This window comes from Stegodyphus dumicola, chromosome 1, assembly GCF_044657685.1.
Source record: "Stegodyphus dumicola isolate Sdum_Otavi_A_Nest chromosome 1, ASM4465768v1".
In the NCBI taxonomy this organism is placed as follows: Eukaryota; Metazoa; Arthropoda; class Arachnida; order Araneae; family Eresidae; genus Stegodyphus; species Stegodyphus dumicola.
The window spans coordinates 294247893-294273912 of NC_140768.1; the positions used below are offsets into that span (position 1 = coordinate 294247893).

General features: G+C 30.3%; 1 protein-coding gene across 2 annotated transcripts in view; it reads right to left on the minus strand.

The window, feature by feature from the left end:
* LOC118190364 (protein diaphanous-like) overlaps positions 1 to 26020 on the minus strand; it is an 89578-nt gene that overhangs the window by 39409 nt on the left and 24149 nt on the right. For both annotated transcript variants that reach the window (XM_035361069.2, XM_035361070.2), the window contains exons 4-14: positions 24022 to 24123; positions 23420 to 23541; positions 22379 to 22447; positions 22144 to 22210; positions 19959 to 20092; positions 18620 to 18725; positions 14565 to 14675; positions 14177 to 14301; positions 10876 to 10992; positions 6731 to 6849; positions 1824 to 1990 (exon numbers count right to left, since the gene is read on the minus strand). In XM_035361069.2, the coding sequence (XP_035216960.1) occupies positions 1824 to 1990; positions 6731 to 6849; positions 10876 to 10992; positions 14177 to 14301; positions 14565 to 14675; positions 18620 to 18725; positions 19959 to 20092; positions 22144 to 22210; positions 22379 to 22447; positions 23420 to 23541; positions 24022 to 24123 (1239 nt within the window). The remainder of the gene's footprint in view (positions 1 to 1823; positions 1991 to 6730; positions 6850 to 10875; positions 10993 to 14176; positions 14302 to 14564; positions 14676 to 18619; positions 18726 to 19958; positions 20093 to 22143; positions 22211 to 22378; positions 22448 to 23419; positions 23542 to 24021; positions 24124 to 26020) is intronic.

Consider the following 26020-nt stretch of genomic DNA (forward strand, 5'->3'; position numbering starts at 1 on the left):
GTCCCCCCTAATACTCCCAGATTTAATAATAATTATTTAATGAATTTTATGCTCTAGTTCAAAAAGTCACCAGCGCCTTCATTTATTACTGACACATTGTATAGGTTTGCTATAAATGATTCATTGCAATTCAAAACACTGGTTTTCAAAGTATTACACATGTTACACAAATCTTTCTTACATTTCCTGTTCAGAAACATTCATGCTTACTCTTATTAAGGACATATCATAAGTCTGAAATATTCTGCCCTATGAAAGTACATAGCAAATAAATCAAACACAACATATCAAAATGGCATTTTTATTTTAAATACTTTGCATATGTATAAGGAATATATTGTTCTTTACACTATCCACCTTTATTTTAATTTGTGTGTATTAAAAGCTTTATGTTCAAGCCAAAAACAAATAAGTAGAAACATAACATTTTAATTTAAAATAGTGTACTTTCATTAATGGGATGCCAATTAATGCCAGATATATGCTCTGGAACAAAATCTGACTCACCAGGTACCTCTAATGAAACAAAAAGCTTTGTGAAAAAGAATGAGCATTTTATTAAATCCAGAACATATAAAAAATAGAGATAAATATAAAAATAGAAAATAGATTTTATGAAATCAATTTCAGATTATGTAACAGGCATAAAACAGTGAATTTTATAAACATTTTTAAAAACATGTACATCTTTTCATGTAGTTTATGGAAATGAATTCAATAATAAACAGTAACGCCAGTGCCATGCCATATGCGGCAGCTGCCTATTAATTTGCTTAAGCACCTGTAAATCTAGGACAGAAAATTTCCGAATTGCTGTTCATCCTTCTCATTTATTCGCAATGTCATCACTGCAGTTATTTATAACAAAATATACACAGGCTATCACATTTGACACTTGGCACATACTTGGAAATCGGTGGCTTGTTAACAGAAAAGTATCTAAAGGAAATTAGTTGTTTAGTGATAAGTTATTAATACATCAAATAATTTTAATACATGAATAATATTTTACAGTTCCTAACTGCTGTAATTTTTGCCAACTTACATCATTTGGCTTTTTGGTCTTCCATCAATCTGAGAGCAATTTTTTAACATGTTCCCTTGCACAATTCAGCAAAAAATTAAGAAATAATGCATGAAGAATAAAAAACATAACTTGGAATACAGTCGATTAGCAAAATTTTCCTCTAAACAAAACCTTCCCTTAATGGAAATTCAATACTCATTAATAATTTTTCATGCAATCCTTATTTTTCCCATTATGCCTGCCAGCACTATCGACTATTGCACACAGATGACTAAATCCGAAGAGTAAGAAGATAAATTTGCAAACCTTTTTCTAATCTGTGGACTGATATTAACATTAATTAAATTAACATTGATAAAATATGATTAAACTTATATTAACTCCTCATATCCATTTCATTCCAATTTATGAACCTTGGACAGGTGAAAACAAAAACAAGCATTTTCCAGAGCCTCAAAAGTAACAGAAGGATAGTTTCGATTGGATTTTTTAGATTACGGCATTTAAACTACTAGTTCTTAGTGATTTTACCAATTGGCCACTGGTGCGCTCAGTAATACAAAGAATATAGAACAGATAAACACTTATTCATATAATAAATTTACACAAATTAGTATATTACATAACTAAGATTAATATATTGAATAGTTTGGCAAATTAATTTAATAACACCCACAGAACAATGGCCAGCACAAACATATATCAAATATTATAAGAAAATGAACTTGAACTGAAACATGCAATTACATCTTTTGATTAATGGTAAAAGAAAAAAAAAAAAAAAAGATTTACTCACCCCTTTTCGAACTTCAGATATTACGGTTTCGTATTCTCGAAGTCGGCTTTCAACTTGGGCTAATTTTGCTTCTGACTCTTGTTTGGCCGTAAGAGCATCTTCTAGCTTTTTACTAAGCTCATCTGATATCCGCTCATCTTCCTGCTTAGATTTATCAACAATAGTTTCTGAAAATAATTTTAAAAAATTTTTTGAAAGAAATAGATTGCAGATACAAATCATAAAAATAATCTACAATATTTGCTCAGTGACTATCAGGCATCAGCATGAAGAGAAAGCAGTAAAATACCTGATAAAAGCTGAAAATGTTAAATGGTGATGCTTGATTAAGGCAGAGAAAGAAAGAAAGTTGCTACCACTAACTTTGTTACACAAAACAATAAAAGTCAATAGCAGCATAACTAATAAAACCAACCAGGTAACCTTCTTCATGTAATCTGATTCTTTGTATAGATCACATGATGAGAAATAGATTCTAGTCATTTTCATACTGGGAAATTACCACTTAAAATTTGTGTACCAAGCACAAATCAAGTGAGTTTTAGTATGATGTTAGTTATAATTCAAAATCTAAAAAATCATCAAAGGTGCTAAGTGTTTCTTCAAACAGAAAAGATTGGGAACTGCTACACTAAGACTGTACTAGACTGTTTTGATTAACCCTCTAAAGAGCAAAGATGTATGCAAGTTCAAACATGTATGTCATGATACTTTCCAATAGATAGAATGTGTCTTTAAATGAACCCAGATAATTTTAAGTTAATATATATATTGAAAGAAAATGTCACAGTACAATGTGGGAGTGTCATTTTAGAATTATAATCAAGAAAATATTTATTTCACGCCCTCCTGGAAAATTTAAGGTTTAGAGGCCTGACACCTTAATGGCTTTATTTTAAAATTCTTGAAGATTATTTTAATCATAAATATACATTTACACATAATAATTAGCTGATATTTATCGTTAAAAACAAATTTATGCATGTGACTACAATTTTCCTATGCTTTCCATTACACTAATCACATATATGCAAATTTAATGTACTTCTATAGAATATTTTGCACTTTATGTATTTCCAATATTATTATTTACAAATGTAAAGGTATATAAATTTTATTTTAAAAATTATACACACATAGAACTAATTATACAGATTCACATATCATCAAAACAAACTAAAAGTTCATGCACAGTAAAAGCTGGACTATCACTAAAGTGCAGGAAACATTAAATACCTGAAAACTTTGGGCAGTTGAATGTATAAAAAGTGCATTTCATGGTAGAAAAGCCAAATGAATGGAAAGAGAAATTTCTGATCAAAAGTTATTAAAACAGTCACCTTATTTGCTATTAACTTGAATATCAAAAGATTGAATATTAGAAATTATGTAATATTTTGGAGGGAGTTCATTCAAGACATAAAATTTGACGTATTTTGGTAACATATGAAAGTAAAATATTTTATCTAAATATGAAATCCCATCAAATGTGAAAGCTGATGGAGATACTGCCTAATTTACAAACATTATTTTTAGTAGATGTTTAAAGAAATAGATCGTTCCATATTCAGTTCAATAATCTATAGACACAAGAAATGAATATAACATAGAAAAATCACTTCTCACAGTTTTTAATCCTACACTGCCATTGTCTAACAAATTTCAAAATAAGCTGCATATAATATTGCACCCACTAATGTGCCATTTCCTTCATACCATAATCCCACAATTTTGAAAATACTCCACTGCATGCTGTTTCATTAACCAAGGTCGCAGTGTTATGCTTATCCATTATATGCATTAAATCACACTATTTGTTGACACTTTTTGCATGTAGAAAATAGGCAATAGAAAAATCAAAACTTGTTGATATTATACATTCTGGCCAGTCTTGCAATAAATATATTCAGTGCCTGTGGTGAATTTTGTAATCTCTCATACGTTCCCATGGTATACTGACTCCCCACTTCTGTTTCTATAAAAGAGTGTCCGGTTTAAAGTACAAATAAAACAGTGTGTGAGAGGGAGATCAATGCTTTCTGAAAGACAGCCACATAATTGCATTCTGATTTTAGGTTGTAAGGTTCAATGTAGTAGTAGTATATGGCTTTGCAAGTCTATGATTTGCCTAATTTTTCATTGAAAAAGTTTCTAAAATTCAGAAATATTTTAATTAAGTTGAATGCAGGACAGTCAAACTTTTACTGTGTTTCAGTCATATTTAAAACCTTAATTATTCAATCTTCAAATTAATTTCATATTCATAGCTTTCTTTTTTTTTTTTTTTAATTCTAAATTAAGGAAGAGATTGAAAGGCTATAAAACTTGTTCCCGACTTTGGACAGAACCATGTATTTGGTTATCTTCATGCCTATTTTAATGATGCATCCAATATTGCCATATTTTTATTTATTTATTTATCTTTTACATTCTTCCTCCTCCAAACAAGACATACATACAGTTTTCCCTTTTTTCCCCCTCATTTTTCTCCCTATGTATACAGCAGTCTGTTTTATTTAGGGGGGGGGAATCAGAAAACAGCATGAATTCAGATTGTTTTGGCACCAAAATCCTAAAATGAAAAAGAGACACATGATGCCATAGATGATGAGATGGGAGATGCTACACACATACTTAGATAAACACATAATTACACTTTGGTGACATCATGAATTGCCACATAAATACTTTTTTGCAGCTTTTTGGTGAGAAATCAAGAAGAATCGAAATTTCTACCAATATTCCTAATCAGACTGATATATGCAATGAAACCACTTGTCACGATTAAAATGATGGTAAAATTGAGCAAACTCACTATATGCATACAGGCCATAAGCTAAAAAACAAGCCTAATGAGATAAGAGATGGGAAGATGTGACAAATAAAGCTTGCAGTTTTTTTTTTTTTTTTTTTTTTTTTTTTTTTGTTTGTTTGTTTGTTTTTTTGTTTTGTTTTGTTTTGTTTTAGCAAGGCTCTTTCCTTTCTTAAAAATTACAATGACTTGGAATCCACTAGTAAAAATATCCCAACCCAACTCAAATGGATGGTGTTTATAAGATCTCAGTATGCCAATATTAGAAAAATTATATTGTTCAAAAGAACAAGAGCCACATTATCTAAAAATCAATTGTGGGGAGAAATTGAAAAAGGTCTTTACAATGTGCACACTTAATTTCCTCTAACTGAAATTTTTATATATTACAATAAAATACTTAAACTCTTATGACAGAAAAATAATTGTTATAAAAGAATTTATTACATGCAAAAGAAATTCTACCAGTTATACTAAAAATAAAGACTTAGTGAAGGTATCCTTTATATACACTCATGTCCATAAATTAAGGATAATTTGGAGTTACGCAGAAATCGAATTCTAAAATAAATATATCACCTGTAAAATTACTACACACATCTTCAAGATCATATGCAAATTTCAGGAAGTAACCAGATGACACCGATGGCATGTCACAATGACGAGAGTGTAAGAGAGTGATACAGGCAAAGAAGTAAAATTGTTCGCAGGCGCTTTATAAGCATTTCAGTGCAATAACCGAATAGTTATGACACAAAGGACGCATTTGGATGATTTTTTACATTGTAGAATTATCGGCCGTCTCAAATGTAGGCGTACTCAACTGAAAGTATCAGACGAATTTGGAATTGCCCAGAGTGTCATCTCCAGGCTTTGGCAACGATTCCAAAATGATGGTAATGTGAGTAGACGTTACAGCACAGGTCGCCTAGAGTTACAACGCCGAATGAGGACCGGTATTTGGCAGTTACTGCCAAAAGAAACAGGCGGAGCACAGCCTCAGACCTGTCTCGTCAGCTCTCTTTAGCCACTGGTACGACAATTTCAAGGCAGACCGTGTATAGACGCTTAGGGCAGATTGGTCAATATGCTCGTAGACCTGTCAGATGCGTTCCACTTACTGCAACTCATTGTCACCTGTGGTTAGCATGGAGTAGAGAGCAAGCATGCATTGTGGACACCGCAACAGTGGGCTTGTGTGATGTTTTCCGACGAGTCCAGGTTTAACTTGCAGTCTGATTCTCGCCGGACTTTCATATGGAGAGCTTCAGGTACCTGTTAGCACCAAGAAAACATCATTGAACGACACCGTCACGGTGATGCAGGAGTGCTCGTTTGTGGTGGAATTATTCTGGGTTGCAGAACTGACCTGCATATTCAAATTGGAACCATGACAAGCCAAATCTATCGGGATGTCATTCTGGAACAACATGTACGTTTGTTTCGGGGCGCCATGGGCGCACAATTTGTGTTTATGGATGACAACGCCCGTCCTCACTGTGCAAACATTGTAAGCGAATGCCTTCAATCGGAGGATATCACCCATATGGACTGGCCAGCATTCTCACCGGACTTGAATCCAGTAGAGCACGTGTGGGACATGCTTGGCCAACGAGTTGCAGCCCGTCAACCTCCTGCTACATGTCTACCGGAACTTCGGAGAGCATTGCTTTTTGAGTGGTGTAATATCCTCCAAGATCAGATCGATAATTTGATACTCAGCATGCGTAGGCATTGTACGGACTGTATTGCATTGTCTGGGAGACATACAATGTATTAACAATCATACCAACTATGTAATATTGTTTTTTTGTAAATAGGTGTTTTTGTAATTTGCTCCAGGGAGAAAAAAATCGTTAATTTTTTTAATAATATCAAACGTATAGCATCTTTTTTTGCTCTTTACCTTTTGTTTAATAAATAAGCTTTACAAATATGTCAAATTTGTTTTGCTTCTAACTATTCCTTTGCCTGATTTTGAATTATCCTTAATTTATGGACATGAGTGTATTTTTGATAAATACAATAGACAACTTAAAAAGCACACATAAAAGAAAAAAAAGTGCATAGTTATAAAAACAACAATAAAACTTACCAATAAGAGGTTCTACATCAATTTTAAATCGCTTTGTATGCCTGAAATCTGGATCACAGCCATTTTTATGTAACACTATTTGAGAAATGCATTCTTCTATTAATCTGTAATATGCTGACCTATGCATAAAATACAGCAAAAATTTATAAAAAATATGCAATAAAAATTTATACACTTCTTGGTTTTGCATTTTTCAATACTCCCACTGTTTTATACATTCAAAGCGATACAAAAACATCATGATATTTTTAATAGAAATCATACACATCTAACCACACATAATCAATTAGCATGGGACAGTAACTGAGACACAATTTGGACAAGGGCAGATGCTAATATTTGTGAAAGCCATATTTGCTCGTTGATGCTATACTAGTGAATTGACCATATCAGAACTGCATTAATCATGAAACAACTCCAATATCTATGGCACTCATACTGGTCTACAGTTAGATCAATAATTTTATAGTAACAATTATTTGTATTTAATTGAATGGTTCATATTACACATGCTGGATTTTTTAATATTTTAATAAGTTTAATATTAATCACTACGCTTATTCTACACTAAAAATTTATTACAGAACAACAAACATTACACTGAGATGAGAATGAATATATGCACAGGACAATGTATCAAAATAATATCCATTTAATGGAAATCTCATTTTAGTTATTCAAATTACTGCTTTATATCCCTCAGACAATTTTGAAATGCTAGTTTAAACCTTAGATTTGAAACTCTTCATGTAATCCTAAGCTGTAAATACTTTTTTTAATTATCACTAGAAATCGCAGAATGCAAAACACAGAAGATCAAATAAGTTATGTAAGATAATGCCTCAAGAAACATCACTAATGAATATTCAGTAGAAGAAAAGTCATTTGGAGTCCAATTTTCTGTAGTATCTAGTGGTGGTGGATTTACATAAATAGTACTTAAGCTTCACCAGATCTCACAGGCAGTTTTTGCCATTTGGGAACATTTTTCCCTCAACATAACTTAAGTTTACTATTAAACATACATACTGAATGATAAAGACTGTCTACCGACTACCTTCATTCGTATTTCCAAAAACTGCAGTGCCAGACTGCAATTCATTATTCATGCAGTATTCATTTTATGCAGTATTCATATTCAAGACTGCAGTGCCATCTTTAATAAGACAACACATCTTTTAATCAAGCTCAAGCAACTACTAACTAGAAGTTTGCCACTGTAAATTTAATACACTGTTTTGACTACTGTCATTAATTCTCCACAAAATACACTCTTTCGTAAAAACATTGAAGCACAGAAGGACTTTTGTGATCGTGACGAAATTTGGTACCCAAAAACATCTTGATCGAACATGCAAATGATCAGTTTCAAGGCAAATGAACAGGAATTGCGATCATACCACGCATTTCTGGTGTGCAATTTGCAAAGTATTAAACCAGTAACAGAGGTTGGAAATTTATCTTTTTTTGTTGCTGCTACTATAATTCCGTAAAGAAGAAACAAATATTGCCATTATGATGATATCGAAGACCTTACAACTAAGCGACTTCAAACGTGGTCGCATTGTAGGGTTGTGGGAAGCTACGTGGTCATTTTATAAAGGAATATATATGTAGAATTGCTTGTGCACTGAGGTGGCATAGAGCACTTCTGAGAGGTAGATAAAAGCACTTTTCTGGTGCAAATCTTCATTACTTGTGCAGTTTTCTCCAATTTACATAGACATACAAATGCAGAACTTGCCAACAAGCATTATATCTATGTAAGTGTGGAGAGAAATTTTCTGCTCAAAAGAGATACCAGGGTTTGTAGCCACATTTTAGTTAAAAAAATAAGTACCTATAAGCACTTTTCAAACACATTTTAAGAAATAAAATAATAAGCACCTGTTTAATTACATATATACACAACTGCATAACCTAAAACTAAAAATGAGATTTAACCGTAATTCAAAATACGAAAAATTCTGTATTTAAAGACAGAATCAGCATTACTCCACCATGCGAAAACAATTACAATTATTTTTTAATTGCAGATAACAGTTCAATTTATAGAACTAGTTTACAATAACAGGGGAGAAGAAAACTACGCAAAACTAAACTGCATCACAAGATTTAACGATGAAATATCAGTTTAAGGTAAATAAATAATAATAAACTGTATTTTTTATATTCATACAAAGTACTTTACAACATAAAAAAAAAAGAAACAAAAAAAAAGATTTATGCTTATTAATTAAATTTTAACGATTTATGCTTGTCAATTAGTAATATTACTTTTATTTTTGATTTTTCTTTTCTTTCTTTTCATTAATGTCAGAATCCAAATCTCTTAAGAGAGTTTGTTTTTTCACAAATAGTTTTTAACATTTCATTAGATTTATTTAAAAGATTAAAGTCTTTTGTAACTTCAGCATTTTTAGCAAGTTCATTTGCTTTATTTTCAAGCACTTCAACTTCTCTTTCTAAGAGAGTTTTCTTTCTTTTAAGATCTTTTAATTTAATAGAAAAAAGTTTATTTACGATCAATGTGACACTTTAAAGCAGACCCTCTCATACTTGCTATGTTGATTTCAGTTTTACACCAAGAACACATGGCTTTGCGATTATTTTCGCTTTGTTTAAGCCATTCAGAATACTCTTTCTTAGAAAGCCAATCTGTGTTAAAAACACACCCATTTTTAAATTTTAAATATACTTCAGCATTTACTGCAAATATATTATAAATATTCATATATATGCTTATAATATAAGCATAAGGATCATAATAATCGCAATAAACGTGAATATGAAATGACCACGTGGGAGTTGGAACTTCTATAGTCTGTGGGTGGGAGTAAAAGTATGTGAAATATACCGCAATTTTCTACCCCTTTCACAACTCTGACCAATAGAATGACATGCACCTGTCTCTACTCATGTGAATCAAAGGTTAAAGGTTACGTTAATGGGCATAAAGCTGTTTCCAGAAATATGATTCACAATCTGACGCTCCAGATATGAAAGAAAAAGTTATTTATTTAGTTGCGGCTTTGATTTGGGGGAAAAAAGCACTAAAACCAAAAAAAAGTGCTTAATTTAATATTAATAAAAAGTTAATTTAAAGCTTTTCTGAAGTAAGTGAGTACAATTTAAGAACCATCATAACAAGTCAGCAGCTTAACTACATCCCCTTACAGTAGCATTTTTCTCATTACAGTAACTAACTTTCCTCTCCATTCGTGCAACGCATAAGAAATTGTGGATTTATGAATTAAATGTACCTGACTGCCCTTCTACAACGTATTTCATTCATTGAACAGAAATTAAAACAACTATCTGGCAATATTCTAAATTCTGAAATAAAGCAGATAGTTTGTATTTCATTGCTTGAAAAACTGCTTTAATCTATTAAGAATATATTGAAGCTAACACAATGCAATTCTGCAAATAATTAAATGACAATAGAAAAAGCTAAAGGAACGGCAGTAATATTTTTTAGCAAGTTATCAACAACTAAAAATTTATGATCAATATATGAAAAACAAATTCATACACATGGAATATTATAGTTAACTCCAGAAAAAGTTTATATGCTTTAATTGAAAACGCTTACTAATAACATATTTCACTTGGAAAAAAATTTTTACAGTGACAATGCAGCCCATTTTACAGATTTACTGATTTATACATTTTGTTTAACATCAAGCTAATAGTAAATCCAAATCATGTCATTGATAAAAAGAAACTAGCCTCTAGTAATTAATCTGAACATACTTGCTCATACTTTTGCATAATAAAGCAATGAAATTATTGACAATGTTTGAAAAAGTGAATCTAAGCATTGTTTCCTTAAGTATTTATTCTATACATGTATTTCCAATTATACAGTGTTTAAAGCAAAGAATTCTATAAAAATATTTTTTCACTAAGGGTAGGATAGATTTATAAATATAAAATAAATTATTTTAATGGTTCTGGTAAAACAAAAAGGTCCAAATTAAAATGTTCATTTATGATTAGTAGAGCAAATGCAAAAAATTGCAGACTTTCCCTTAATTCCTTAAATTCATAAAAACTGGTAAAAATAAATTGTTTCTTCAGAAAAACATAAAATTATTACAATTTAAAAAACTGTAGAAAAAAGAGAAATAAATTCAATTTACCTCACAGTAACATCATCCCGTAAACACAATAAATGTTGAAGCACTGAAAGGAAATCATTCTCAGCAGGTGTCTCAGAAATTGTTTGCCGGATAAGTTCGTAGCAATCATTCATATCTCTTTTTAGAATTAAGTCAAAACCATGATTAAATCTTAAAACAAGGACATAAAATTACATTTCATTTATACGAATTCATTTTATTACCAGGGGATCTCAAATACATATTATTAATTAAATCTTTTACAGCATATGGTGTCTTACTGAAAATCGAAAACTGATATTTATCAGATATTTCAGGACATACATTCCATGAAAATTAAAATATAAAACTATCACTTCAAAAAATCTAATGTTACAGCATTTAGTTAGGACCAAATAGAAAACTAATCTCTCAAATTTTTCAATACAGATTTATTTCCTCTTCATCTAAATGTCACAAAGAATCTTATCATGTAATTTCCATTAAATTAAAACTGAAATATTTAAACATAACTGAAATAAGTAGATCCTTCTTGAAGTCAAACTTCAAGAATATTGAGCATCTCTGTCAGAACCAGTTTCATCTATATAATTATTAACACAGAAAATGCTTCTGCATGAATATTAACATACACATAACATCTACAAAAATTTAGGACAGAATTATTAAAAATAAAGAGTGTGAGTAGACAGAAAGACCAAGATCTATGAAACCAATTTTATCATTGTTTACCCTTATTAGACTTCTAATTGTCTCTTGGCATGCTCATGGAGTTTCTGAACTGCTTCATAGAAATCAACTTTCGGAACACTCATCCTTATCATTACAGTTTATTGAATGTCTGAAAATGGTTCGCTTCAAGATAAGATTTTACTCTAGAGAACATAGAAGTCAACTTTAATAAGATAGTTGAGAACAGTTACACTTTTGATTGCACTGCAATATTAGACAACACCTGCATTGTATGAAAGAATCTTTCTCTTGCTTTTTACTGCAAGCCACTCAATCTATAATTACATGCATCAGATTATAAAATCAAATTCCAACTGGACTTCTTCCTACAAAATGGATTATATTTCAACAAAACAACTTGATGTGTTAGCAATCATTTTCATTAATTGTCCCAAAATGTAGCATACCCACCTTTATGCTAAAGAAATTGTGTTGATCACTCAATTATGTCCTTGCAGAAGAGACAGTTAAAAATAATACAAAGCCAAAAAAAGATGCATAAATGAAAAGTTAAATAAAATCTGAGCTTAATTTAAATTACAAACTTGGCATTAAATCCATGATGGAAAAGTATCATTAACTAGATCTGCTAAGAATGATTTAACACATAAAAGCTCCTATACACCATCACCAAACAGCTAACTATCATAACAGTTGTATTCTTAGTAAGCTTAAAAAACTCTATAATCTGTAAAATTACTTTTTTTTTTTTTTTTTTTAAATAAACAAATATAAACTTTGCTTTTGCCCTTCACTGTAAAAAGGCTTTTCAGTTCACTGGAATAAAAATATCTTGAACAAGATGCATCAATATACCGTATTTGTTGGCGTGTAAGACGCACTGGCCTATAAGATGCACCCCCTTTTTTATACACATTTTTGAAGGATAAAACTTTATTGCTGATCATTATAATGAATTTACAGTATTTTAAATATAAAGTAATATAAATACAAAGTAAAACTTTCTGAAAATACCCAATCTATCTGGGAAAGAACTCCATTTAATCTTCTTTGTCAAAACCCAGACACTCATCTCAAAAGCTGAGTGAAGAGTCCCCTGAAACCTCTTCTAAATCCGCATCTGAGTCCTCATACAACAAATTGTCCTCTGTACGATCCATTGCATTACTAATGACACACTTCCTAAATCATTTAACCACTGTCTCTGCTTTGACAGCATCCTATGAAGCTCTGACCCATTCCCACAGAAACTTCGCAAGGAAAAAAGAAAAAAAAATCGCGTTACTCCCAATAAACTGAGTATAGGTGTATAAGACGTACCCCGTTTTTCAGACCCATTTTCAAAGAAAAAAAGTGAGTCTTACACGCTGGCAAATACGGTACTAAATACACTGATGATGAACATATTAGCCTACTACTGTTTCAAAGTCTGTGTGATTGTACTTCCACTGATGTTCCAAATTCTTACAAAGTAATGAAAGCAAAGCGTTTTATGTACAAACACTTGGAAACATGTCCTACATTTAATCTGTAAGACAGCAAGAATTATCCATAGATTTTCTGCAATAAACTTTTGCACAACATTTGGTTTGAACTTTCTTAGTAAGCATCAATTTTGATAAATTTTTACTTAACACCATTATTAAACAGATGTTCATCAATTTCATCTTTTAAAATTAATTGTATATAAGTCCTATCTTTAAGAGATTTCCCCCTAATACAATTTACAGAAAACCCACACATAACTTTCGGGATCATCTAATTAAGAAGATCCTAGAAAGTAATTCTTTTGCAGGTTTAGAGCCCTGCATTATATTTAAAGAAATTAAATAATGAAGAATCTGTATGAATGTATGTATGTTTGCACTGTGAATAAACAACAGTACCTAGAGACATCAAATTTTGAATAATTTAGTCCTTCACTAGAATATGGGCATATATCACTAGAATATGGGCAGGTATTTGTCGTGTAGGCAATTATCAGAGTGGCGCCTTTTTTGTAGGCTTTTGTCGTCTGTGCTTTCGTCCAGTGGACTTTTGTCTGGTCACTGACAAAATTATGAGTGATCATGAATTACTAACATTAATATGACAAAACATATGTAAAACGAAAAAATACGTTAAGACATAGTTTTACTCGGAGCTCTTCTTATCACGAGCAAACTTTAAATGATCTGCATTAAGACTGCATCACTTGAAGATGGTTTCCATTGGTAATTTTTTTATCATCTTGCTACAGTTTACAATATATTCATGATAATATTTAAAATTTGAGTTGTAATAATAAGGAAGTCAATTTAATAAACACAAATTGCAAATAAGAAAGATGGTTCCAAGTTCTGCTCTTGAGGGAAGCATTTATATGTTTTGTTTGTTTGTTTTTTTATTTACTTTCTCATTTTACGGAACATTCAATCATACAATATATACTTTTAAAGAAATTACACAAAACAAGATATGACAAAAAAAAAAAAATTTTTAAAAAGGGTGTTTATTCATTTTGCTTTAGATTCTGTTTTTCTTTTATAATAAACTTGCTTAGTACAATTAATAAAAATTAAATACATCTGCAAAATAATTTAATGCCATTTCAATAAGCAATCAAAAAGAAAATGATGGAAAAGGATACTCAAATTCTAAACGTATATTTTCATAACGCTGTGAAAATTCATCAAAATCTTCATCTTTGTGGTCATGAAAAATTTTCAACTGAATACTTAATTCAGCAGTTTGGTTTCCTTCTGCTTGCAAATTCTACAGAATTGATACAGAAAATAAATACATAATATATTTTAACATGAACTGCATACACATGTATATGTGTGTATACATAAAACTCAAAAGTGTACATATCCTAAGAATAAAATCCTAAAATCAATACATCCTAAGAAGATTTCAATATAAAAGTTTATAAAAACTAATTGACAATTAGCGCAAATTGCTGCAGTCTCGAAAAAAAAAATTTTTAAAGACCAAAATGCAATTTTTTAAAAAATTGCATTTTGGTCTTAGCTTACCTCTAAAACATCAATTAGTCCTGTTCTCATAAATTCATTTCTTAGGTGTAAACGGAAGTCCAAATCATCAGGTGAAGTAACTAATGCATTTATCAGCTGAATGCAAGCAATCTGTAAGGGAGGAAAATCAAATAACTTTTCCACATAGAATAAAATACAGTTACACAAATTTTTCTAATAGTCCAACATTGGACTCGACAATTCTTTGCATAGCGAAAGTGATATTGAATTATATAACAAATGTCATGTCCTAATTATTAAAATATCCTCTTAGTATACAGAAATTGTTATCATATTGCTATTTACTTTTAAATAAGGTGCAATACAAGTAATTCACTTAAAAATTAATTTATGAATCAAAATGCAAATGAAGACTTTATTAGGAATAAGAGGAGGTATACTATATACCAGGTATGGGCAAACTGCACCTTGTGAGTTGCATGAGGCTCTTTAAATTCCTAAAGTAAGACTCACTTGCAATAAAAAAGAGTTTTGTTTTTGAAATATGGTTCCATTGCAGGACATAAATCATACAACGACATGCTTATTCATCAGGTAGTAATTTAATTTCCTATGTTACTTTATACATGTAGTAATTTAATACATTTCAAATAGCCACCTTAGCCATAGCTGTTACTCATTTAGTATCCACCCAGGATGCACCTGTGAATTAAAGATATCATGGACATGAATAGCATTGCCTCTAGCAGTTATTCTAGTCCATTCCAAAGCAGCCATCCAGGTTGTAGTTATAAATCACAGATACCCAAATTATCTCAGAAACAAGACAAACCCTTGAACTTTCTTTATAAACACAACAAAACATTCGTTTTTCGATGGATCCCTTCACATGTAGGTATCGATGGTAATGAAATGGCAGACTCACTAGCCAAGAGAGGAACACTTGAGCCACAAGACAGCAGGCCACTTCCTGTAAAGAGGCTGAGGCAAACTTCAGACTACAAACAGGCCACGATTGCATGGCACATCATCTTAATAAAATTGGCATCCTTTCATCTAGTTATATGCCAAATTTGCAATTTGGGCATCATGAATGCACAGCATCTTCTTATATGCTCAGAATTAGATAAAGAGTGTCAGAAATGTGGTGAGATAAGTAAACTATACTGGAATGTCAGAGCTTTCATAAACTCCTTGTAAAAACTACATCTCTTATGTTCCCTTCCTTGTTGTTTAAATGATTAACTTTTTACTTTTGTTCCCAAGTTCATTATTCTGATTCTTACTTTAAATGTTTGCTCTTTTTTGTTGGTTATCATTGTTCTTGTGGGATAATTGAGCTATTTTATATGTTTGGATTGATCTTTCCAATAAAGCCATATGCAACAATACATTTCAAACAGTACTTAGTGCACTAATTGACAGAGTAGCAAACAAATTTGGTTTCTGGAAATTATACTATAATGACAATGTTATTTTTAGAGCAGGTAATGGCCACTGGGACAACACAAAAGAAAAATGTGAATACAGCATAAAAATAACATAAAGCATTTAATGATATGTCTTTGTTTGCATTTCTAAGCACAGTTTTCTTAGATGAAGTTCCGTTCTTGATAATTGCATGAAGAATGCATTGTTCTGCACTGACACAGATTTTGCATATTGTTTTGGTACCTGTACAAAAACAAAATCCTACTCTACAGGAATGTGTAGCTGAAAAAGACAGCAGTACTAATTTTCTTTTCTCTGACAAGATTCTGAATTTGTTTCTTCCAACACTCTAGTAAACTTAAGTTTTAGTTTGCTCTGGAATGCGTAATCTACGATCACCTTGTATTCCAGTGAATTGAAGCTAGATAACTTTTTGTTTATGCTGAACACATTCAATGTCCATTCAAAGTCATTTAAGCACTTTCTTTAGAGCTGATAAAAAATATATTTCAAATGAGTCCTTCACAGCTTTAATATGCACCCGACTATTTTTCTGATTTTTTTTTTTTTTTTTTTTTTTTTTTTTTTTAATTTTTATACTTGAAGTTATTTTCTTCCATGAAAATTACCATATAAGGGATGCAATCATTAGCTTTCTTTTTCATGAACTCCAATCAATAATTTCCTCTAAAAGAAGACACTTGATGTTTGCATCAAAAACTGTGGCACACCCCCTAACAATGACAGACTCATTTCATTCATTTTGCTACAAATTTTGGCCAATATAACATTTTCAACATTTAGTCTATATCATTTTAAACCACTGCCAATACAGTGTTAAAGTTCATTAAAACTGCTACCTGTGCATGCTATTTCATCATTATATCAATGCTTTCTCTTAAAACAACAATTTGCAGCAAGGACGCATGGTGACTTGCCATATTCTTTATACATTTTTAGTTTATAGAATCTGCTTTTAAGAGGTTGTGATTTTGCACAATTCATTATTTTTATTAGTACTTTTATTAATGAACCCTTATTAGTTACACAGCTACAGTTCACAAAAGAATAAAACACATAGAAAACCCATGGAAAAATCACTAAGGAATGACAATATTCTTGCTATAAACATTCACAACAAATTTACTATCATCTAATGATTATTAAATTTGCAAATGAGAGGACTTTCTGCTTTCTTTTTTACATTGCTTTATTTCATATAAGACAGGGGTGACTGTAATATGTAGTGAAAACATTTAATATATGGGAATACAAAATATTGTAACTAACATTACTTAATTAAGACATAATAACATGCCGAATAAATACTAATTCAGAAGTCAAAAAAAAAAAAAAAAAATCAGCATTATATTTACAAAATTTTCACAGGACTAGTTTCGATGGATTTTCCTATCTTGTTCATTTGCAGTTTTGCAGCTGAGGATGGTGGTTCGGAAAAACCATTGAAACTAGTCCTGTGAAAATTTTGTAAATATAACGCTGATTTTTGTTGTTTGACTTCTGAATTAGTAACATTACTTAGTTCAAATATTAATGATGAAACATTCTATGTTAAACAAAAATCCATATTTAATTAATTGAAATATATAACCAATCAATATATAACCTTGATTAATAACTCTTACCTAAAAAACAATCATACTTATACATTTTTTAGTCAACCATTCTTCATAAACAAAAACTATCAGAAAAACGTTGTGATTTAGTATCATAAATGCATAAGTGCGACCTCAGGAAACATTCGTAAGACTTTGAATAATTATCTTCAATCTTCATTTTATACAACCATGATCATCTGCCACCAGTTAAGTTTTTGCAACGACAAATTAACTGCTAATTCTTTGTTTTTCCCTTTCTCGCTGAAAACTAAATTAAAATTTAGCATCTGCCATCTACAAAATGGCAAGCATCAGAGTATTTTCAAAGTTATAGGGCTGGATATATTGATGCATATAACAAAAACATTTAAGCATTGCAAGGTTCGGCAAAATGCACAGTAAAAGGCAGAATGGAACCATGCAGCACTACATAAAATATGCATTTAAGCAAATTTACGAGGTGCTGAGTTCACACACACCTTAAAAAAATGCGATTATGGGAATCTATTGGTGCTAGTTTTAATGAAGAGTTTGAGCTCATATTTATTTAAGTTTTTTTATATGATATAACTGTTGATTGTCTAATTAAATAAAGAGCAAAGTACGATTAGCTTACCAGCAAAAGAGTGCTCTTTTACTTCCAACTTATGCTGGAATGGCTGTTATATATTTTTGAAGGTATCTCTGCCAACTTTCATGGTTCACAGTAAAATACATGAATTTTTTTTTTTTTTTTTTTTTTTTTTTTTTTTTTTAAGGGAGAGCAAAAATTTCTTTTAATACTTCCTTGATGCTATAAAAAGCAATGATAACTCAAATAATTTTCAGGAATTGCATATGACAATCAGTTTGTTAGCAAGGTTTTTGAAAATACTCCATCTTAAACACTTTTCAAAATACCATTTAAAACAAAAGAAATTTTCTTTCTTTTTTTTAGTAAATCAAGTGGCTAATATAGCACACAAATTTATTTGTCTTAAAAAAAGAAATAAAATATTACACAGTAATACACACTTTAATCAATTGAAAATGATCAATGCTTACTCGTAAAGTTTCATTTCTTTTGTCTAACCCCTGAATGATGGGAGCAAAGCGTTCCTGTCCTTCAATCTCTCCACATATAGTTATTGCTTCTAGGACTTTTTCATGTCTAATTAAAATAAAAAGAATTGCTCAACATATTTGAGTAAAATTTAGAATATATATATATGCAACAGTTTAAATTAACATAGTAACATATATACATACTTATGTCTATACCAAGATAAATGGGAATATGATGTTTGGATTGTTTGATTTTTTTTTTTGGGGGGGGGGGGGGAAGGGTAACTAGTGGGATTCAGTTATCTAAAACAGGCCTGCAGGATATATACACACATTCCTTTTTATGTTTCTTTCAAGTGGCTTTCTGAGAAAGGAGTATTCCACGTTAGTGCAGCTTTTAGTTAGTTTCTTCTTATCGTAAATAGAGTAGGTTTTTTTTCCTGTAGTTATTCTTTTGTAGTTACTTTTTTTGTAGTGCTGACTGTTAGCAATCACTTTAATGGGGGGAAGGAAAATACACTTTGCAGTGAAAAATTGGGGGTATTTACTTCTAGTATACGAGCTAATCATATGTTAAGCATTTGAGGACATCAAGTATATTCAGGTAAATTACTGTATCATAGTTTTTTTGATCCAGAGGTAACTTGGGACAAAGCAGGGAAGGGTTAAGGTAATCATGTCCAACTGACAACTAACTGTTGTATAATGTTATGAATGAAAGATAGATTTGGAATTCAATATATAAATAGCATATTTTCACTGCATGTCCTATCATTATGCAGATGATTTGGGATATCATGAAAGACTGAAATTGTAGCCAGAAGATCTGGTGAATAAAGTGGGTGGAGAAAATTTTATCAAATTCCTGTTAATTCATATATGTCTGCTTTATTGTATGTTGCAAGAATGGATGGCATTATAGTCAATGCTGAGCATAGAAGCACCAGGCCATGAAACCAGTTATTGGAATAACTACTGACATAACAACAATGTAATCTTTAGTCATTCCAATAGCTCAGGTATGGTGCCAGCAAAATGCATTAATCAAAATGTATTAATTAAATCACTGTAATATTTATAAATTTTAAGCTATTAATGCTTGACTTCAAGTTTTTTTTTAATCTGTTCAATGCTCATATTACCAGCCAAAACACAAAATTAATTGTCAGCCATATCGGAAATCAAAATTGGCTTTTTATGATTTTCTCACTTGATTGATAACAACATCCAGTGATAATCTGTAATTTGGCAGCAAATTTACTGAGATCACAATACTACCAGAAATGAATATACACAAAAACTCATAAATTACATTAAAAAATGTTGCAAATTAACTCACCCATTAGGGGGAACAAGGCACATAGCAGCCATTAATTTAACAGCATCCGTCATAATAACAGGCACAGAAGGATCAATAGAACGTGCTAATATGCTTAAAGCATTAGAATGTTGAAAGATTTGTTTCAAACCAACCTATGCATAAAATAACAAATTACATATAAGATATTTCAAAGACAGAAAAGAAACAGAAATTAATATTTCAATAAGGAATTATTTTAATTATATGTCAAAATGAAATATTATCCTATTATTTTCTTAATACTATGCTTTATTGCCATTTTTATTTGGATACAATATAAATATTATCAAACAGTGTTATTTTTAAGATCTTACTTGGTGTAATATAAAAATTATCATACAGGTAAATTTTCAGTATTCTGTTTTATTGTTATTTGTAATGTAATGGGTTAAAATTTAAGTTTTGGGTTACAGTTATTTTTTTTAAATAGAACGTTTTCATGAAGTAAAACACACAATGGGTGAATAAATACTGCATAAAATATTCTCGGATGGAATATTCTCAAAGTATACATTGTTGCATACTCTGATAACTTGAGCATACCTATAACCTTAATATACCATCATCCTTAAAAAAAAAAAAAAAAAAAAAAAAGTTTGCATTTTAGGAGTTAACAGGATTTAAGGTACTGACAGCAGGACTTAAAAATTTACATTTGAGTACAAAATTTAGTACCGTACTTACTATTAATAACATTATAAACAAATAATTCATATTTTATTTGTTACAATTAGTAATTGGATAATAAAATTGATTAAAATGCCTAAATTTGAATAGTATAATTTTATTGTTTGTATAGATTTGAACTGACAATAAATAACAATTGATGTCTTTAAAAGGAAACACTTTAAAAGATTTGTGAATTAAAAAAACATTTAGATTGCAGCTGATACTTCAAACTTATCAACAGCTTATACTTAACTTGCAGCTGATACTTAATTAACAGACTTCTAGTTTAAATGTTAACTTTAATCAAATACTTTTACCCATTCAAAGTTTATTTCAACTATTTAAATATCAAAAGTTTTGATATGCTGTACATTCAAAATACAATACGCTTGAAGTCTGCTGTAAGATTGCAATGATTCCTTTCCATTTTTCTCTTAGTATAACAAAGAAGTCTCATGCTTTTAAATAACATCATTAATAGTTTTTCATAAAAAAGGCCTCATACAAAATAATCTTATCACAAAGAGGTTATATTGTTCATAAACAAGTAGAAGCTCACCTCTTGAATGAACTATCCCCAATTACTTAACACTTGCACATTTGCATTACTCAGGAAAATGGTGAAAAACAGGCTATGATGTTCTTGGACAACAGATTATCTCTCAGCTGTTATGCTGATTCAAGTGCTTCGGCATGCACCATTGTTAAACCTGTCATGTGCTACCACAGATTTTAAAATTTGGTTCTGTTACAAAGTATAGCTATACATTTTGAACTTGAAAACTGTATATAATAATCTATTTTTTCAGCTAAACTTTCTAAATGAAAAATATGTATACATATAAAATAAAAAACTATCAAAGATGTTTTGTAAAAATATATATATTTTATGATATGTATTTACTAAGAGCTGTATTTACAGCGAGATATTAGTCCATTATACAGCATACAGCTTTACGTGTAATAATCCATAAAATGTACTTCTTTAACTACCATATTACATAATTAACTATAATGTTCATTTTATATGCATACATGCATAGCTTGACTACTCTTTTCTTTTTTATTTGTGATGGCTTCTCCACTAAGCCAAACTTTCACTTCTTGCACATTAGTTTATGCAATGCATAGCTTGACTACTCTTTTCTTTTTTTATTTGTGATGGATTCTCCACTAAGCCAAACTTTCACTTCTTGCACATTAGTTTATGCAATGTAATTTTATGAAAGTTTAGCTCTTCATCACTTTAACATTTTATATTCAATATTTGCTCTTCTTCCCAATTTGTTATAATTAACTGATATATTTACTTACTACTTATTACAAGTATTTTACATATAAGTTTAAATTCTACATTTACCAGCATTCTACACATTTTACTTTACAGATTACTTAAATTTACAAAGAAATTGGGTGTTCATGCAAATCAACTATAATATATTAAAAAGAAAATTTTGCTTTTAGATTCTTATATTTGAAAAAACATCACACTCACTGTACTGTTCATCAGAGCTCTCAAACATTTGATGCATTCATGTTGAATGCGTTCCGTCTTTAATTTTCTACAAAGAAACAAAGCAAGAGTTAAATATTCATAAGAAATTAAAAATATGACAAAAAGCACATATATATAGTTGTTCAAACAAAAAAAAAATTCAAATCTAATATAATAAATACATAAAAAAATGAAAAATCTGAAGTGAAAATTAAATATAGGTACTCAAACTCACTTTCCATAGCAAGAATTAAGTATCTGAAGCAATTTATCAAGACCACGGCTACCAAATTCTTGCACCCAGCTGCAAGATGGAAAAAAAATTAAGTAAATAAAGCATACATAAAATATACGGTACTATTCGGTTTCAAGGGCTGTAAAAAATCGCCAAGCTATTGTTGATGCCAATGCTGCCAAAAATAATTGCGGTAACCCTAATAATTGCGGCAAGAAAGGAAGTATAATAGTAAATAATTATCCAAGATTGATGTTTTAATTTAGATGAAAGGTTAATTTCAAATAATACTTTTTTATTATTATAATTTATATGAAAAAGGCTAAACATGAATGAATGGAAGCATAAGAGTAAATAACTATTTCAGATCATTATTATAATATATATAAAAAATGTTAAACATAACTGAATGGATGCTTGCATTGCTATTTCGCTACAGACTTATCGCTAAAGCATAATTTCATCTCGTTGGCTGTTCAAACGTAATTTTCTATAATGAATGATGCCTTTTCTTTGAAAATATTTTCGGTAAAGTGCAGAATCGCTCCCTTATTGGTTTGCCGCTTTTTACAAGGGTAAAAACAACTGAATTTTTGTCAATTTTTTTTACTTTTTAAGTGAAAATAGGCTGATGTGCACATGGATACCGAGTATGTGCATTCTTAAAAACGCATCAAGCAGTGGGTGATTCTGCACTTTACCCAAAATTCTATTGCCGACTTTTCGTCATGGGCAATTGCCAAATTGTTAAATCCACAGAATATAAAAAAAGGATTTAAAAATTAAACTAGTATGTCAATGGCGTCTTAAGAAATATAGAACTATATAAACTTACGCAATCTGAAATCAACGCGTACGCTAGATTTGGTGCGCTGTTAAATGGGCGCGTTTGCCAGATTTGGCGCTTTTGCGCATACATTTTTGCTGAAATTTTTTACGACCCTCAAAACCGAATAGTACCAAATATACTTAACACTCCACAAGTATTGCAGCTCATTTTTATTTTCTGAAATCACTATAAAAACACGGATTCAGTCTTACCTGACTGTGTTATTAGTTAATGCAATCCGTAATGATTCCAAGTTTTTAAATAACTTATGAACACTTATGTCTGAATTACTTAAACATGAAATATAATCTTCAGGACTATCAAGACGACTTTTCTAAAAAAGAAAGACAAAAATTAATTAAAATAAATAAAATATGCAAATGCATTTTTATTTATAACATGCAAATAAATGCATTAATAAAATATGGAAATAAATAAAAAATTACATGCTAAAAAGTAACTTAAAATTATGTATGTATAAAAGCTTGGTATTCTCCAGTATTTAAAACTACCACTCTGCATTTTAGAATGTAGTTTTCAATGTACATATTTTTTAACTTTAGATTAACACATAACATAGTGAGCAAATTTTGGACAAAAAAAAAAAAAAAAAAAAAAAAAATGCACAGATGAAATGACCTAAAAAATTTACTTTTCCTTAATTTAAGTCTGAAATTCTAATCAATGTAATATTAAATCAGATAATGTATCAAACTACATAATTAGCTAAATCACAACAGGAAGATATATGAAATACATATTAACAGATCTATGCAATGAAAATATTTATATGATAACTCGAATTATAACTTACAACAGTACTTCCTTTCATGTGAATGCTTAATAAATATTTCTTTTCATCTAGGCCTTTATTCCTCAACGGCACTTTAAGCTCTTCAGATAAATTCATATCATCCTGAAAACAAAAGAAATGAACCATGTTACATAAATTACTCCATGAAGAAAATGCAATATCATAAAAATTATCTTACAACAACATTATGCAAATTTCAGAATGTATTCTAGGCTAATAAGTTATACCTATCAGTTTCAGTTGGGAAACATAATAATAATTAAAAAAATAATCTGAAAAGCTATATTTTTACAGAATTGCTTTTTTGTGGACATAGGCTTTTCTTGGTCAAGGAGACGATTACAGAATAACGAATACAGCAAATGTTGCCTGAAACACTTTTGTCAACCAGATGTATTTATTAGAGGTTTATTTATATAATCCATAACTGGTTAATTTTTCCTATAGTATTATGAGAAAAACTCTACGAAACATTACAACCACAGGTTAAAATTGGAAAAATAGTTAGAAAAAGGAAATGCCATTCATTACATTACACTTAAAGCTTCAATATGAGCATCACAACACAGGTCAATACATGTCGAGAAGTAGCAGCTCCACGATTCAAACCTGCCTACTATTCTCTTGAATATTCAAAGATAATTAAATACTTCAGTAACGATGCACACAATTTCTCATCAACTAAGTAGCTAGTTGGTTTAATAATTGATCACAGCATAGAGCACAAAATTATCTGCCTTAGAAAGAAGACCAAGAGACTTGAAGCATCTCAAATAAAGGTGTAAAAGCACATTTATGCTATCTTACTTCTAATATAACCCATAAAAAGGAAACCAAATCTGACATGCTCTCTGTATGATCTAAAAAATTGTCCTTTGATTATGGGCGACTTTAATGACAACGAAAGAAACTTCACTGTGACAACATGGAAGATTTTACGAACTCAAGACCTATTCAATATGACACAAATTCTCTCAAAAAAACCTATGTTTTATTCTTTTTATGACAAGATTTCAAGCCTAGATTTTGGAACTTGCTTGCCCATAACAACTTCCCATTAAATACCCATAATATGCTTCTAAACAGACCTGGGGAATCTTCAGCAGAAATTACTTTCCATATGTTCGGTTTTTTGAAGCAAAATAAAAACTCCTATTAAAACTTTTAAAAAAAATCACAAGAAAACTTTATTCAGATAACAGGAAAACATTTTTCTTCATTTTATTAAAAGACTGAGATGATAAAACATGAACAATCTTTTTTACTCATCCAAAACTACGTTTAAAATTTTTAAGAAACACAGAAACCCACATAATAAATAATTATGAATTAACAGAGCTGTATGCTTTATGTGTGTAATACAAAATCACTCATTTGCCATAAACAAACTAAAGATGTGGAATAAAAAAATATATATACAGTGCAAAGTCCAAAATCCAGACATCCAATATCTGGAAGAATCCAATATCTGAACCTTGTGACCACCAGCCAAAAATAAAAATAATAAATACAATAAAATACTAAAAAAAATCCTCCCTTGCAAAGTTTAAGAATAGAGAATATGATAACAAAAGGAGGCAGGTGTACCATAAATAGAGTTTTTATTTGGACAGAGATTTCTGCATGTCACTTTTAACCTGGCATTACTTGCGTGAGAAAAACGAACAGGATTGCTTGTGCTGGGTATGACATACCTAGGATGGTTTCTTCCTTTCTTTTACCATTAAATCTGCACAAAATATAAAAGAACAATAACATGGAAGAGAAAATATAGTTTTAAACAGATATTAAAAATTTTACCTTTAATTTTGCACATTTTCGGAAAAGCATGCCATATGTTCCATGCATACATGTTTTTCACATTTTTAACAGACAAACTTAGATTTTCTGTTTTTTTGGCCCTGCATTCAGCACATCTTTTATATAATATCTTTACCTTTTAGCAGGAGGTGTATCAGCCTCCTTGTTGCCCAGTTTTACTTTTCGGCTTTGTAGGAGC